The sequence below is a fragment of the Aptenodytes patagonicus genome, chromosome 8 (assembly GCF_965638725.1).
Source record: "Aptenodytes patagonicus chromosome 8, bAptPat1.pri.cur, whole genome shotgun sequence".
NCBI classification, from domain to species: Eukaryota; Metazoa; Chordata; class Aves; order Sphenisciformes; family Spheniscidae; genus Aptenodytes; species Aptenodytes patagonicus.
The window spans coordinates 10,999,734-11,015,934 of record NC_134956.1 but is presented as its reverse complement, the minus strand read 5'-3'; the positions used below and the strand labels follow the sequence as shown (position 1 = coordinate 11,015,934).

The following is a 16,201-nucleotide window of genomic DNA, read 5'->3' as shown; positions in this document are numbered from 1 at the left end:
AGCTACTTCTTCATTCCTTGCAAGTTAGCCTTTCCCATTTTCCATCACCAGCCTCCAGGAAAAACAATCTTTTTCCTCCATTAGTAAATCAATTACAACTATGTCCACAGGCAAACCCAGTAGTTCAGACATTTCCACGAGATTGTAACATAACTGTACAATCAACACTAAGTTACTATAAAGCAGGGAAGTACATTTCTATTAGAGATACTACAAAGATCAGCATCTCTGGCAGGTCATCAGCCTTGTGACCAAATGCAATTCTGAAAAATCAATTGAATGTTGCAGCCAGGCCAAACTACCAGCTGGCAAGATTGCAGGGTTCGTTTAGCTTACAGCCTCGTTAGAGCCATCTACACATTTTCTCAGCTACATTCTATTAACTGTAAACTACTTTACTTCACATTCTGGATGGATAGCCTCTATCCTTAATATGATAAATTAAAAGCAAAAATGGACCTAATTTCTTTTTAAGCTGTCCTTGGAAGACATGTCTTTTCTTTGTATCTTAGCCTATATATTCGTGCACGCACACAGACACACAGAGGTTAAGTTCAAACCATGCCAAATATTTTCTTAAGAACTTTTTTGTGCTGAAGCCACCTTGAATTTGTTCAAACAAATAAATAATAAATTCATGTTTGAAGACTTTCTAAACATTGTGATTCATAAATAAAATCTCATCCTTATGAATTTGTAGAAGTCACTTAATCATAGAACCTCCAATATGGTTCAAAACACAGGAATCTTAGAAGGTATTCTAGTCTCTGCCATTCAATTCAAGTTTGTTTTAATCAAGGCAAATATTTAATAGACAAATTATGTGTAACTATTAGAAGTAATTTTCATGCAGGATTATTTTTGTGTCATTGGTGCCACAAATCAGAGTGCCACCTTCCCACAGAAAGCATGTTGGTAGAAATAATCACAGCAGTGTTCAAAAAAGTGCCAGAAGTTTAAGTCAACCAGAGCAGCTAATGTTCTCAAACCAGTCACATAAACAAATCTGTCATATAAAGCGCATCAGGAAATAATCAGTGACTCAAGCATGCAAGCACAAGTAGTATACCACACTGCTAAGCGTTTCAGAACACAACACTTTTTTTTAAAAATTAAAACTTAAGTATAAAAACTTAATATTTAAATGATAACCCAAATGGAGTACAGAAGCCTTGTCTTTTCTAACATTCGTTAGTTCACTGAACAATTCTATGGATTGATTTTTTTAAATTATTTTTTAAATTTATGCATTCATGGATGTGGCATCTTGGCAAATGAAACAGATGATAAATATCCACCACATTAAACGAAATTGCCTCCCAACGATTAAATTTTCCCCCTCATGAACTTATCAATCTATAACAAATCTCCTTATTGTCGAGGAGCATTTAACTAGGTGCTTCATTAAAAATGTGCATCTTGTATTAGAATATGAAGATATGCAAACTCAGATACAGATGGGCTACAAAAAGCAACAAATCCCACAGTGGTAAGTCACTTTCGGTGGGACACTGTCCTCTGAAATGAAGTAGCGGATAATGATTCCAGCATAAGGGGACAAAGGTACTTGAAAAATTTGACCTCGGAACTCAGCCACAAGATAGATACGTTTTACATTACTGATTGAGAGTAATGCCTGCTTGGACAGCAAGCTTGTCCTGCAAGTCCTTAGATGGCTGGATGCTCCTCTTCATACTCTGACCTCCAAGTTTCAACTGTCATAACTAACTCCTCCTCTGGAAGCAGATTTTAGCAACTGCTGTGGATCCTGATTTCGTTTAAATACTCACCTCAAATTCTTCCTAAAATTTCCCTTACCTTGCAAGCCACTTTCCACTTTCATCAGGTGCTCCAATTCCCTTCACAGTATTTCTTCCCTCTACTATCCCCCTTTTTCCACTGATCATTTTAATCCTGAGGTTAATGTTTTTAACAGAGGAGAAAATCTCACATTCACAATTATTTATTCAGTGTGATCTCTTCTACTAGAATGGGAGGTTTTTGGTTGGTTGTTTTTGACTTCTGCCTACTTTAGTAGCTCAATATTATCTGAGCATTGCAGAAGAATTCTAAGCAGGAAACAGGTTCCAAGAGAATTATAACATCATATTCCTGAAAATATGGCTGGAAAAAAGTGAGAAGGGGTTTGAATTCTTTACATCTTTGACAGCTCTACTCTATTAAAGGTTTACATTCAGTAATTGGCTATGGCAAGAGTATTCACACAAACTTTGGGCATCTAGCAGCCAGCTGACTTTAGAGAATGGTACCTGTAAAACTTTCTTCATAGTCAGAGAAACAGTTTTCTAAAAGGCTATTACAGAGCATCCGTTATCCTCCTGTTTTGTACTGTCCACTACAGGAGTTGCTTACCCTGCACTGATCAGAGGCAGTACAGGAAGACAATAAACCAGCCATCCTAGGGTAGTAAGGTATCTAGAATAAGGCTATGACCACCTTATAATGTGTCTGCCACACCCTTAACATTTGGAGAATTTCAGAAGTCTCAGTATAAAAAAAGCTGTCCCTAGCTGTAAACTCAATTCTAATGATACAACCTCTCAAATTAATTGCAACAGAACAGAGTATTTTCATTAGTGAATAGAAAGGACAGTTCAACTGCACTGTTTAAAGCATGAGCCAATCAGGGATAACCACTGTTAAGAAGCATGAGCAAGAGTAAGGAGGGAACATCTGTTGTAATAAACACTAATAAAATAAAGGCATCTTGAAAATGGTTGCTTAATTCATTTGGATACAGGTTTCTCAGCTTTTACCCGTGTATCATTCTCTGAAATTAAAAAGGCCATATTTAAAACTGTCACACAACTGTAAATTTAACTTACATGCATAATTGTAACAGTGTAATGACCTGCAAATTTGCACAGGTAGCACCAGAATGGAATTTTGCATGTAATACGGTACACAGCCTTTTTTTTTTTTTTTTTAAAGTCTGTCCTTTTCTATTGGACACTTACATACTCCCTCAATCAACAGAATTGCCAGTGTCATAACCGTACTTCCCCACATATTTTGTACAGACTTACGTTGTTTCCTTTTTCTTGTAGCAGCTTCAGGTTTTCTTTACACTGTTTGAGCTCTTCTGTGAGTGACTGATTTTCTTGTTCAGCCATCTCATACTTCGCCTTCAGCTCTGAGAGCACAGTCTGTGTTCTTTCATACTAAAGACAAAGAGAAAACAGTCTGTGGACTCCTGGACACCCAACACATGCTCACATTTGCTTAGCGCACAGCTTCCTTTCCTGTCATCTGCCTAGAGTAACTAATCTTGGATCAGTACACTCTCTTTTCATAAAAACATGGCAGAAAAATCTTAGTTTAGATTTTCTTTTTTTCTAAATGAAGATTTTGTCCTTGACTTTGAAGGGCTATGATTACCAAAAAAAAAAAAAAAAAAGAAATATGAAGTAAATGCAAGGCCTTAATTCATCTCTCCTACCAAACAATTACTCATTTTCATATTGGAAAGGACTGTAAAAACTATGAAGACAAAACAAGAAACAGGGGAACAAGGAGACCTTTACGGTTAAATAGTGGTCTTACATCTAGGCTGTAGTTTAAATACCTACAACAATCAAATAGGTGCAAAAATCAACATTCTGTATAAAGTAAAACAAACCCTCTTCCCACACAGCAAACTCAAACATAAAAGTAAGAAAGGCATTAAAAAAAAATTGCCTTCTTACAATCATGACACAATCCTCAGTGTGGGAAAAGTACAAACAATACTGGGTGAATGTGTCTCATGTTCCTATAGTATGGGCAGCTTCTCCTTTTTCAAACTCACATTCAATTTTTTTCTATAGATCACAAGTTTTCTAGTAGTCCTCATGACAGGGATTAGTAAGGACAGAACCAATGATTTTCAGTACTAGCATTTACCACAAATTTAAAACATTAGGCATCTTTACAAATACATCTGATTACAAAAACACAGACTAACGAGACAGGGTTTTTCAAATTCTGAAAATGGTAAGGAATGTGACATGGATGAATTAATGACAAAGCAAAGCAAAGGACTGCAAAATAAACTAGAAGCAGTGATTGGGGAAAACTTCACTCAAAATGCTCATATGAGTAAGCAAGTAATTGTTGGAGGCTATGGCCTTCTTCCACACATCTTTAGAGGCGAGGCAGATGAAATATATGCTTCAAATGCTAGCTTTTCCTTATGCACTTGCTAATCATCTTCAGCAGCTTAGTGATCCCGTAAGATGAAAGGAGACCTTTGTAAAGAATGCGTAATCTCTGTCAAATAAAAGAGTTTAAATCTAACTAGGAAGATCACACTGACTAAAAAGAATTTATTTTGATTCATAACAGCTAATGAAGCTCTATACCACGATGCCCAGGAAGACTCCAAATAAGGGTTTACCTGTCTGCACAGCTTAAAAGTAAATTCACCAAGGTAATGCACGAAAGTACACTCTAGGAAGTTCCCAAAACACACGCAAGTCATTTTGTCTGAATCTTCCTTTTTGGATTTAACCCCCAGTTTATATATTGTTAGCTACCATAAAAGTACTTGCAATAGAAGTATGAAAATTTTTCATTACTAGAATTCTTACATTTTTCCTTTTCTTTTAGCTCAAAAGTCAAAGTCATTGGGCATTATATTCTCTCAAAACAGAAATAATGTTTCATGTTACCTCTTTCTGAAAATCTTTTGCTTGACTCTCAGCTTCACTGAGTTGGCTTTTTAGACTAGCTGCATCCCGTTGATGTTTTTCTCTCAAAGATCCCATCTGATTTTCAAGTTCCTTTCGAGACATTTCAAGAACACTTATATCGCTGGTTAGCGCTAAACTCTGTTTCTGAGAGCTGAAAAACAAAATCCATTGATTCCTCATGTGTTTTAAATTTAAACAAACAAGAGATTTTTTTAAAGCACTTTTCATCCTCCTAAGCTTCACACATTATTTTTATTTAATATGGAAATATCAGCTTACAGCAATCATAGAAGTGCAGATCATCATTGTCTCCCTATACAAAGTACTGACACTAAAGGCTGGCCACAGTCTTGCTTTTAAATATGTGCACAGCTTAGTGTGTACAATTAATCATAATCCATAATTTAAATAATTTATCATTCATATTTTTAGTTTATTATTTTACTTTTTATTATTCACTAAGTATTTATTATATACTCCAAAGTATTTTGAAACAAATTTGTAACGAGAAGTCTGTCCAAGGTTGTTAGAAGTATTTCACTTATTTGCACACACGCTTCTTTGCTTACTCCAGTTGCATAAGCTAATAGCTAGTATATCCTTCAAGTGTTTATTACAATTGTGTAATAGTCAGAGAGCTCTAAATTAAGCCATTACAAACTTCAGTGTAATAACCAAGTAGTGTTAATTTGTGCCTGTGCAAGACAGAAAGAAAAATAAGGGAGAGATCTTGCATATCTCCATTATGCAAATCCTGTATTTGCTCGTGTGACCTTCCGTATGAAAAAATACAAGTAGAAATCAGGGCATGATGGAACGAAAAAGAAAAGTTTGATTCCTGTAAAATAACACATTACTTCTAGAAATGTTTTACTGCGGGAAATTTCCATTTTTTTCAATTAGATCTTACAGCAGTGAGGAAGCCGGGGGGGGGGGGATAAAATCTAAGTGTGATGGTAAAATTCAGATCTACAATAAAACAAACTTGCTGTCCCATATTTACTTTGTGAATTAAATTCCGATATCTGAAACTGGAAAACAACATAATAATGGCAGATGAAGGGATAAGAGGGGAAGTTACTTCCAGGCAGAAGATTTAGATAGCCTTTAGCAATGTTGTGTGCTCAAATAACGAAAGAAATAAAGTAAAATACAAATACTCCTGTGCTCTAAAATCCCTCCCAAAAGATATTATGGTGCTTGCAATAAAAAGATTTGTATTTTTCTGTTAAGCAAAATATGATATAGAAAACTGTTTCTGCCTATCATTACTATTCATAATGTGACAGGCTTCCAGGAAACACCATACTATCTGAGAATCATTTTCCAACCCTGAACACTGAGAAAATTTTAGGTTAGGAAATCTATGTGGTTTATTATCTTTTAAGTAGAAGGATGACTGTTAAGTCTAAATACTTCCACAATGCACGCTTCCAAGTCCTTATTAAAAGCAGCAAAGTAAGTCAGGTTACCTTATGACGATATAACATGACTGATAAGTAATACAGAAGCATTTGCAAAATAGAAAAAACTAGCTTAGTATAACAGTTTGGCATGAAAGTGTGTTCTGCCCAAAACTATGATATAAATAAAACTTCAATACATTTATTGAAACACCATCAGACGTTTAGTACCACTTTTGGATGGTACCACAACAAACATCTTCAGCTACTATGATACCTTCCTAGACAAATCCATTGGGCCCTTACCTAGAAAGCTCCTTCTCTTGTCGTTGAAGTTCAGATGTAAGCAAAGTATTTTCCTTCCTTAGTGTAACACATTCAGCTTCAAGAGCACTCCACTCTGCCTTCAACTTTTCAAGTTCACCTGCAACAAAAAATTTAATTGAATTGAGTAAAATTATTTCATGACTGCTTCAAGTATCACCAGCTAATAAATGAAGGAAAAGCTGGTATCAGTCATAAATCTCAAACATATTTGATTATAATCACGTCACATGAATTCTCTCAAGCATCTATAAAACATTACCATATCTTCTACTGTTATGAGGTTTGTGAGCCATTAAACAAGCTAGTGCTTTTTTTTTTTATGTGAGCTTTTTTCTAAAGCACAAAGAAGCAGAAAACAGTCTGTTTATGGGTCTACTCTAGTATTTTAGAAATAGTGACAGAAAAGTGTATTGAAGAAAATAATTTCCCAGACTTGAAAATAGCAAACAACTGGAATCACTAGATAACATGCGTCTGCTACAAGGAACAGAATAACTAAATAACAGAAAGCAATAACTAAAGGGTGAAAATGAGACCTTTTAAATAAATCAGTCCCTGGTAAAATAGATAAAAATCAAGGTTACACACATATTAGTAACACAATGACAGAGACTGGAGTCTGAACTGGAAAAAGGCTCCTCTGGCAACTTCACACAGATTAACTGATTCAGAATTTAAAGCATATTTTACATATGCCATTTTCTCTTCGGCATGTACAAAATTTCAGCATGAGCTTTTGAACTCTATTAGCAGATTCTCCAAGACCTGAAGCTATAGGCCTGGAGTAGCGGCTCTCAACCAGTCCTCGTGAGATGTGGGTGCATTACAGGTGAAGTGAAACACAAATGAAGGAGCCTAAAGGAAGTCCTATGCTGGCTCAGCACAACATATTTGTATCTCTCTACATCACGTGTCCAGAATACAGCTTTAATTTTAAATTTATTTTAACATTTTTATGTTAAAAATGAGATGGTACCAACAGTTTTATTAAGCCATAAAATACAGTTATTTGTCTCAAGTGAAGCTTTGCTAGAAAAAATAAAAGGTCAGAAGCTACCCATTTACAGGCTTAAATTATACAGAAGTTACACAAGTCCTTTTGGAAATCTCTGGCAATATCAATCCCTCAAACAGTACAAGTTTTCCATCTTTTCTAAGTGGAATTATACTTGGCCTACTTTTGATATCAAAGGGTACCTAAGCTAATTTAGGCACAGTTGACAATTACTATTTAATGAAGTATACAAAACAGCTTTTGTAACACTACAAGCCTTGATACACATATATAAACACACACGTGTATATATATAGACATAGTAAATGACTACAGAGAGAGACAGACAGACAAATAGCAATTTGAATAATTGGCATCCATCAGATTGAGAAGGATGCTACTGTTAGCACTGGTCTGTGACATCCTTTTAAACAAGTACCTTTTAAGCGAGTAGCCTCTTCCTTCTGCTGATCCTCACACTGCTGACATCTGAGCTGAAAACTGGCTTGCAGACTGACAATTTCTTTTTCATAATCTGAAGCATCTTTCCGCCACCGTTCAAGTTCTGCTCGCACTGTTTGCAGCTCATCTTGCAATGCAGAAATATCTGTATCTCGTTCTGATGCTGCCCTTTCTGCTACTTGTTGAAGTGACAGAATCTCATTTTGAGCACTGACTAGTTCATTTCGAGTGCTTGAAATTTCATTCTCCTTCTCCTCACGAAGATTCTCAGTATCTTCTTGTAACCTTTGCAACTGAGCTGGAAAGCATAACATTAATGTTAATATTTTTAAAAACTGTACTTACAGAAAATCTAAAAAACTTAACTCCCTTTCTCAACTTATTTATGTTTAATAGGACTACAAAATCCTAATGCAATTGAAAAAGACAGTAAACTTGTCAAATGCTGTACCCTTCAAGAGACATGTATGTGGGAGTCATGTATTACAGAGTGTCAAAAGAAACAAGAATTATGGTTGGACAAAGCTTTCTTAGACAGGGTCGTGTTATGTGTGTGATACTAAAGCAACTCTCAAAAATCTGAAACCAAGATTTAGATCCAACTTCACTGTAAGCAAAACAAGTGTTACAGAACAAGGACACTGCGGCGTTCAGGGACAAGAGGAAAAGCAAGAAAGCTTCTGTGACAAGCCAAACAGTTGCAAAGCTACATTGGTAATGTTTGCCTGTTCAGCAGTTAACTTGTGATGTCTAAATATTTGAGGCACAGAGTCTAATTTCTACTCCAGTCTCAACACGTAGTAAAAGAAATAAAAATTACTTTACTTCTTTGCAAAAAGCATTTTTCAAACTGCAAGATTAATTTTGAATTGAAAGGAACAGCTGCATCGAATATACTGAACTGTAAGAAGTCCTTTAGCATCTACATTTTACTATAAATGTGCAGCAGTCACATACACGCTAGGTTATTTTACATTTATGCATGAAGCAAATCTTATACATTATTCCCATTCAAAACTGTTTCATTACTAAACACATCTCTGAGCACAACTATTTTTCATAAACACATGCAAACAGAATCCAGTGCAAATAGTTGGGAAAAAAAAGTACAGTACAGAGGAAAGGGAAGCATGAAAGAAAGAACAACAAAATTATAGTTAAAACCCTGACTGATGGAAGTAAAGTGTTTAATTTGCTTTTTAAAGAAAACATATCAGAGTTCACATGTATTTCATTGATTTTTAACATGGGAAAAAGCAATTACTAGATTAATGAAGAATTGCTCTGAGAAGAAAAGTGCAAAGTTCTTAACATCACTTGAAAACCTAATATAAGATACTGTAGAGGGTCAGAATTACACATTTAAAGTTATATGTTATAGAAGCAAAGGGCAAAAAAGGACAGTGGAAAGCACGGGGAAGATAACCAAGGCTGAGTAACCTTCATAGATTTCTTGTATGGATTTTTGTTCTCTCAATCCATTACAGAAGATGACACGGAGAATGTGAGCGAGTTGTGCTGTAAACTGATATAGCATTAAAACCACACAAGAGAGACTTGCACTTTCATGACAACTATACTTGATGTTTTTCAGTAGCTGCATATACCATAATATAGGTAGAATTCACATACAGGTACAATCTAGAAACTTTGCTGTTAGTTGATGTACAGTGAAGAAGAAAAACATAACTTTTTTCCCTCTCCTCTAAACAGGCTCCAGCAAGACATTTAGCTCATTAAATAAACTAAAGAACTTATGAATTACGCAATTCCATACTCTGGAGAAAAAAGACAGTATGGGAAAAACCATGATAGTTATTATATATTGTAATACGCAAGAGCTATTATAGACAACAGTAAGTTAGATTTCACAGCAATTCTGTGTAAGATGAAACAGTATCTGTTCCATAACAAAGACATTTGCAGCATGATGGATTTTTAAATATATGTGAACAACATGAGGCTTACTACCACCTCATTTGTTTGGAAATAGTTTCTAAAGGATTATACTAACAGAATAGCAAACAAAGTAGTAGATGAGAACAACCCGACAATAATACAACACATTACACATTAACAATTGCCTTTCATGTATCCTTACATTAGAAGCCTTGAATCTATCAAACCAATGTGCTAGGAAACCACATTTCTAAAACACCAAGAATTATGACTTGCTAACACAGCAGGTGCCCATTAATGAGCAAAGGAGTGATTTTTCAAACCATATCTTCCTGATACTATTTTCTTTATCAAGCCAAGCTACATTCCTGCTTCTCAGTAATGGCAGTGTTTCCAATAAATTTGGGTTTTTTCCTTCTGTCTGCATTGTTGACGAACAACTCTCCCTTTGAATGTTCAGGCGTGAAAACAAGCATGGTATGACTGAAAATCCAAACACATAAGTGTTTCTAAAGTTTGTTGGAGTTGTAGAAATAACTTACACAGGAAAATTACTACCAAGAATATTGGAATGGTTTCTGAAGCACTGGATATAATTTGAAAGGGCAATTAGAAATAAAACTTCCATTACATCTCTTATTTATGTAAGCCATTACTTCATCTAAACTGAACGCTTCACTTATTTTTTTTTTTTTAAATAAATAATGACAAGTTACTTGAATTTCCTTGCTTTACCTATCTGTTCATCTAAAGAACTTCACACGTAGAGACAGGATCTCAGTTGTTTCTGTGGCACTTCTATGACAAACACATAAAGCCATGTAGCACTGGCTGGCCTAAAACATTCATTCCATGAAAATACTTTAAGAAACGCTACTGCATGAAGCTGTCAGGATTTTTTTTCTCCACTACAGTTCATAGAGGCTGCCAAGAGAGAATCCTGACATCCTGACAACTTTTCTCAAGTTGTGAGATGTGTCACCCCCTAAAACTCTGGGAAGCAGCAAGCATACAACGAACATCAGAACGTTTTGAACTACCATGGAGAGAGAAGAAGAGGAAACATAAGCAAGACCTCACTTGAGAAGGGTTCAGGAGACAAAAATGTACTGAACTGACAAGAGGCATCTTGCAGTTAAGTTTGGCCCTGTCAACCTTCTACTTTGATTCTCTTTTTTTTTTTTGGGGGGGGGGGGGGGGAGATTTCTTTTTTCTGCATAGAAATAACTATCAAATCATAATTTCTAACTTTTGCGACAGTATTTTTTACTTGGAGAATTTTCATTATTAGCAGGACAAGATTCAAAATTAAATTGCTCCTCTTGTTCTGAAGATGAGTATTATGTAAGCTCCTCTTTCTTACAGGCACAATGGCAGAAAACGTAAATATTCTTTGCTGACATTCATATAAAACAGTGCTATTATATAAGCTTCTCAGTGTAACTGGTGTATGACAAGTACCACATTCCGCAACAAACTACCGCCCGTAAAGTAATTTGCTAAAGCTATTTTGATTTCCTAAGAAAGTGAGGATTGTCAGTCAGTCCATCTGCCTGTCTGCTCATCTGCCTTCCAACCATTTTTAGGTCCAAACCAAATGATATGCTGACAAAGATACCAAGGTATGAAGCTCCTACAAGTTTCATAACAATCAATGGCTTAGTAGATGTACAGACTAATGCTCGCTCTAAGGAAGAGTCATAATATAACCCTTATTGATTTTAAGGCTAGACAGCCTCTTGACCAATATGCTCACTCACAGGCATAGGCTGACAAGTTAACGTGATACAGAATACATGATACAAGCTACGTGAATCATGGGATTCCATTCTGCTATAATTATTTTAGGCTGAAAAGAGCATGATTGGTCATACTGTTTTTTCAAAAAGCATAGACAGCGTCTCTGTTGCAGAAATTTTACTGCATGCTCTGAGGTAGGATGCAGATCTGGAGTGATTAAAAATTTATTTAAGAGGATTCTACTAATGAAGTGAAGAGACTGAGTAGCACAAAAAAAGACTAAAACTTCTGAGTGCTCTGAAGATAAAATAGTCACAGTAAGAATCCCTCAATCATTCAAAGCTGAGAAAGACTGGAGAGGAAGGAGAAGAGGCATGTGTTACAGATTACGTCTTTTGCATTTTCTAAGTTATGATGAGAACCATAGGAATTGACAAGAAACATTACACAATAAAATTCAAACATATGGTGAAAGAAATCAAATTTAAAAGGAAAATGTTAATTGAGTGTATGTTTATTAGAGCTTTGGCTGTTTCCGTGGCGTCATAAGCAATGTATTTTCCCTAAAAGAGTGGGGTAGGGAAAAAAAATTCCTACCTTGCAGAACATTTATTTGCTTGTTAGATTCTTCAACTTGCACTCGATATGCTTTTCTCTCTTCTTCCAATAGCGCTATAAATGAAAGTGAAAATGTGCCCAAAAGTTTTTGTTAGTAAGAAGTATTTCAGCTCTATAATTAATTTTAGTCACAACTTCCCCTTAACTGAAAAGATTAAAACAATCATATTATTTCAGTAAGTTATCAAAGCTAGTAACTGTGTAAGTAGTTTAATAAAAAGTTAATATTATGACATCATTCCATTATTGTGGTAGTATTACAATTAATTTGAAATTAATATAATCTGTTGCCTGATCCAAAAACTCCATGTGTGCTAAATGCAAAGGTGTGGGAGGAGGAAAAAAAAAAGCTGTAAATACACCCCATAAAGAACACTGAACAATATGCAAATAAACTGGACTATACTATTTCTTGTCAAAAACAACCCGTAGTTTGCTGAGGATAATGATACAGCTACATATCTGATAGGATGATCTAAACAAAGAACTACCACTGAATACATTAAATTATGTGCATTATCTGACTGAAATACAGATGATTCAATACCTGTAGATGAATGTATTTTATAAGGATGAAATACATGGAGTTCAAGTATGTATTCAATACCATGAAAAGATACTTGGTCTATCTTGAACCAAAAAGAAGTCAGAGCTCAATCTGACTGTATAGAGTTTAGAAAAAAAGCAAGAGTTTCTGACGTTCTGTGCAGAAAGATGTGAATGCTATGAAACAAATTTATCTAACAGTCAGTCAGCAAAACCAGACCCCCTTTTAAGACTACCTGATAAACACAATTTTAATGGATACCCTACACAACCAAGTTGGTATGGGTCTCACCTTGAAGTTCAAAGCATTTTTGTTTACTTGTCCTAGCTAGCTCTTGGGCTTCAATCAGTTCCTTGTGCAGTTGCTGAATTTCTTGCTTAGCCTCAGTCTCTGATTGTGCACCCTGCAATTCATCTGATAAAAGAACATTTTCTTTAAATCATAAATTTGTACAACAGTTTAATTTGCACTGCCATGTGATGACTGGCGACTTTTCATTCAAATCATCCGAAGTTAGTTGAAGTAAACTCAAAATTGGATTAGGTAAGTATTAGCAAAAATATTAATATACTTTTAAAAGGAGGAAAACATATGTAAACTTTAAAACATTCATTATCTATAACATGCAGTATAAAACAAAAGCAAACAAGAAATGGAGAGTTTTTAAAAACACTGTATAGATTGGCAAGGATTCCTGGATTGACAAAAACAAAGGAACAACAAGTGTAAGACAATCCTTGACTCTGTTTACAAATTGTCTATTTTTAAAAGGAAGCTACTGTAACCTTCTCTCCTAGCACACGTTTATCAGCAATGATCCTGCATCCCCCACCTCCCAACCCAAGCCCACCCTCCCACAGTCCTGCTCCTAACAGCACATACCAGCCCTGGCAGGCAGCATACCAGCACACGTACAGACCCAGCCTTGTACTGACGCTGGTTAATGCCAGTCAGCTGCAAGAGATTATGCAAAGAGTTGCTATTAAGTGGTTTGCTACTGCCAATCGGCTTGCTACCATGCAAGGCTGGGCTTCCCCTCTCCCTCTGTGAACCACAACTACAAGGAAAGGAAAAATTTAGGGAAATTTTCTAAAACAAAATTAAGAAAATGAAGAAAAGTCCACCCTCCTTATTTCATTCACTGGCCTAGTGAATACTAAACTACATTTTGCTCTTAAAATTTTTTTTACTATGTCTTAAAAATATTAGGTATACCTTTAACACGATCAGATATCTATGCATGTTGTTTTAACTCTAAATAAAAACATTTGCTCTTCCCCACAAGTTTTGTATTAGCTAAAATGCATATTAAATACCTCTTGGGCTCATAAGAGATGAGTTGCAGTCGTAGACAAATTAAGTACTTCTAAAGCTGAAGTTTTGGGGTAATTTAAAAGAGGAAAAATAAGTATTTGTAACTAACAGCAGTGTCCTCTAATGGGCACATGCTAGAAACTAGATGCAGTAACAAAGAGGAAGACAACACTCTAGCCTGCAGGTATCTGCAATGCCAGGACTGGACCCAGGAAACTCTCATTCATGAAATTTTCCTTAAGTACTGTCTGTGTGGAAACAGATCTTTCAATAGGCACAAAGAGCACTAATAAACTGAGAGTTTGAGAGCGCCAAAACTTTATATAAAGCCAGTTAGGTGAGAAAGGTAAAGGAGGAAAATCAGTGAAAAAAGTCCAGCTGTACATCTTGGGAGAGGGAGAACAAAAAGGTAGATGTGTTACACAGCTAACGGTTAATAAACATCTACCACTATAGACTATATGGATTTAGGATAAAGGCACACTGCTTAGAATAAAAAACCCAAAGGATAAATTGCTTTGGTTGTCTGGACCTTTCACTAATAAGAAAAAAATAAATACAAGCTATAGTTTAGTTTGTCATTATACTTGACATTCATATTTGACTGTATATGTCACCAATAAAGTAACTATAAAAATTTTTTTGCTGTTTTCTACATTAAAATAATTGGTTATCAAATCATGCTAAAGTATTCATACTGTATCCCTCTAAGAAAAGAGGCTATGTTTTTCCTATTCTCACAGTAATGAATTGGTGGGCTCGAATAGAGCCAAGGGCACACACGTGCTTTTAGACTTTTTCAGAACAAAATTATGAGAGCAGAAAGAACAAAGAGGACTACATATTTCATCCAAATACTTTCTCTTTTATAGTTTATTAGAGTTCCAAATCCAAATTTCTCTTTACTGAACATGTTTTGTTCTTAGCTTCTCATGACTAAAGACTTGAGGCAATTAGACTTCAAACCCTCCTTAATGAGACTGTTCAGAAGAAATGGATGAGAAAGTTGACAAATTATGCTCAAATCATGCCCGATAAAGAAGCAGTGTCCCAAATCCAACAACAGACACCCTAAATGAACTTTCTGATGGACAGTATTTTCCAATCAATGAAAGCACACGTCATAAAAGATAATACTGCTTCAAAGGAGATGAGGGACTCAACTTATGGGACAACATAATCAGTTTAGCAAAGGCACAATGAAGGTAAAAACTCTTTCCTACTCAAATGCAATAGGGGAATTTCCATATGACATGCTTCTAAATCAAAAGCCAAGAAATATAAGGACGAGAAAATAACAGCTTTTCAGTCTTACCCAAACTGAAAGTTTCTTTAATGTCTTTTAGTTCAAAGCAAACATCATTTCTGTGCTAACTCTAGTTTTGAAAAAATTCCTTACTGAGTAGGATTGCTCTATTTATAAATAATAAACCTACTAGTTATCATCAGGCTTAGATTTAGTTCTCTCAAGAAGCAAATTCACATCACAAAAACCTGGTTTTAGAACCAATGTAAAAGGCTGCAATTAAAAAAGTATTTGAGCAATTTCCAGAAGTACTCAGCATTGGACTAACTGTTCTCAGAGAAGCCTAAGGAATTCTATCATTAGTTACAACAAGGTGCCAAAAAAAAAAAAAGTCAGATACAACAGTTTGAAAACCCTTATTCATTTATTCTAGCTCATGGAAAATTTTAATCTGTGATCAGATTGTTTGCCATGTTACAACAAAGGTTCTTAATTAACACCACCTTGTTTCACTCCCTCCCCCCCCCCCCCCGCCTCCTCTCTCCCACCCTCTCCCTCTCCCTCAGGTTTTCCTTAACATCAACTCTACTGGTAGATTTAAAATTGTTAAAAAAAATTAGCGTGATCTGTACAAATCATTCCCAAAGCACATGAAAACTTCTCCTTCAATCTAGCCCAAGAAAAGGAGTCTAACCCATAGGTCAGTTTTGGGAAAAAATGACCATTTCCAAATCATTAAAGAACATGATGGTGTGTGAAGGAGTATTTTGCAATTTTAGGATCTATAAAATAAAATTTCAATAAAACCAAAAGAAAAACAAAGCTCAGATTGAATTAATATTTACAAACATGAAGATATTAACAGAGCTCTGCTTGTATGTTTGCCTTTACACTTTTGTTTTGATAACAGAGATGATATAGAACCACACATAGGCTGTGGTCTCAATTGATCCCTTCTCT

General features: G+C 35.4%; 1 protein-coding gene across 24 annotated transcripts in view; it reads right to left on the bottom strand.

The window, feature by feature from the left end:
- SLMAP (sarcolemma associated protein) overlaps nt 1-16,201 on the bottom strand; it is a 101,868-nt gene that overhangs the window by 8,236 nt on the left and 77,431 nt on the right. For 15 of the 24 annotated variants that reach the window (XM_076346316.1, XM_076346319.1, XM_076346317.1 and 12 more), the window contains 6 exons: nt 12,973-13,095; nt 12,114-12,188; nt 7,855-8,175; nt 6,401-6,518; nt 4,671-4,842; nt 3,048-3,182 (listed from right to left, as the gene is read on the bottom strand). In XM_076346316.1, the coding sequence (XP_076202431.1) occupies nt 3,048-3,182; nt 4,671-4,842; nt 6,401-6,518; nt 7,855-8,175; nt 12,114-12,188; nt 12,973-13,095 (944 nt within the window). Of the gene's footprint in view, nt 1-3,047; nt 3,183-4,670; nt 4,843-6,400; nt 6,519-7,854; nt 8,176-12,113; nt 12,189-12,972; nt 13,096-13,563; nt 13,606-16,201 lie in introns of those variants that run through there. The other 9 variants (XM_076346328.1, XM_076346332.1, XM_076346327.1 and 6 more) reach the window with 3 other exon arrangements.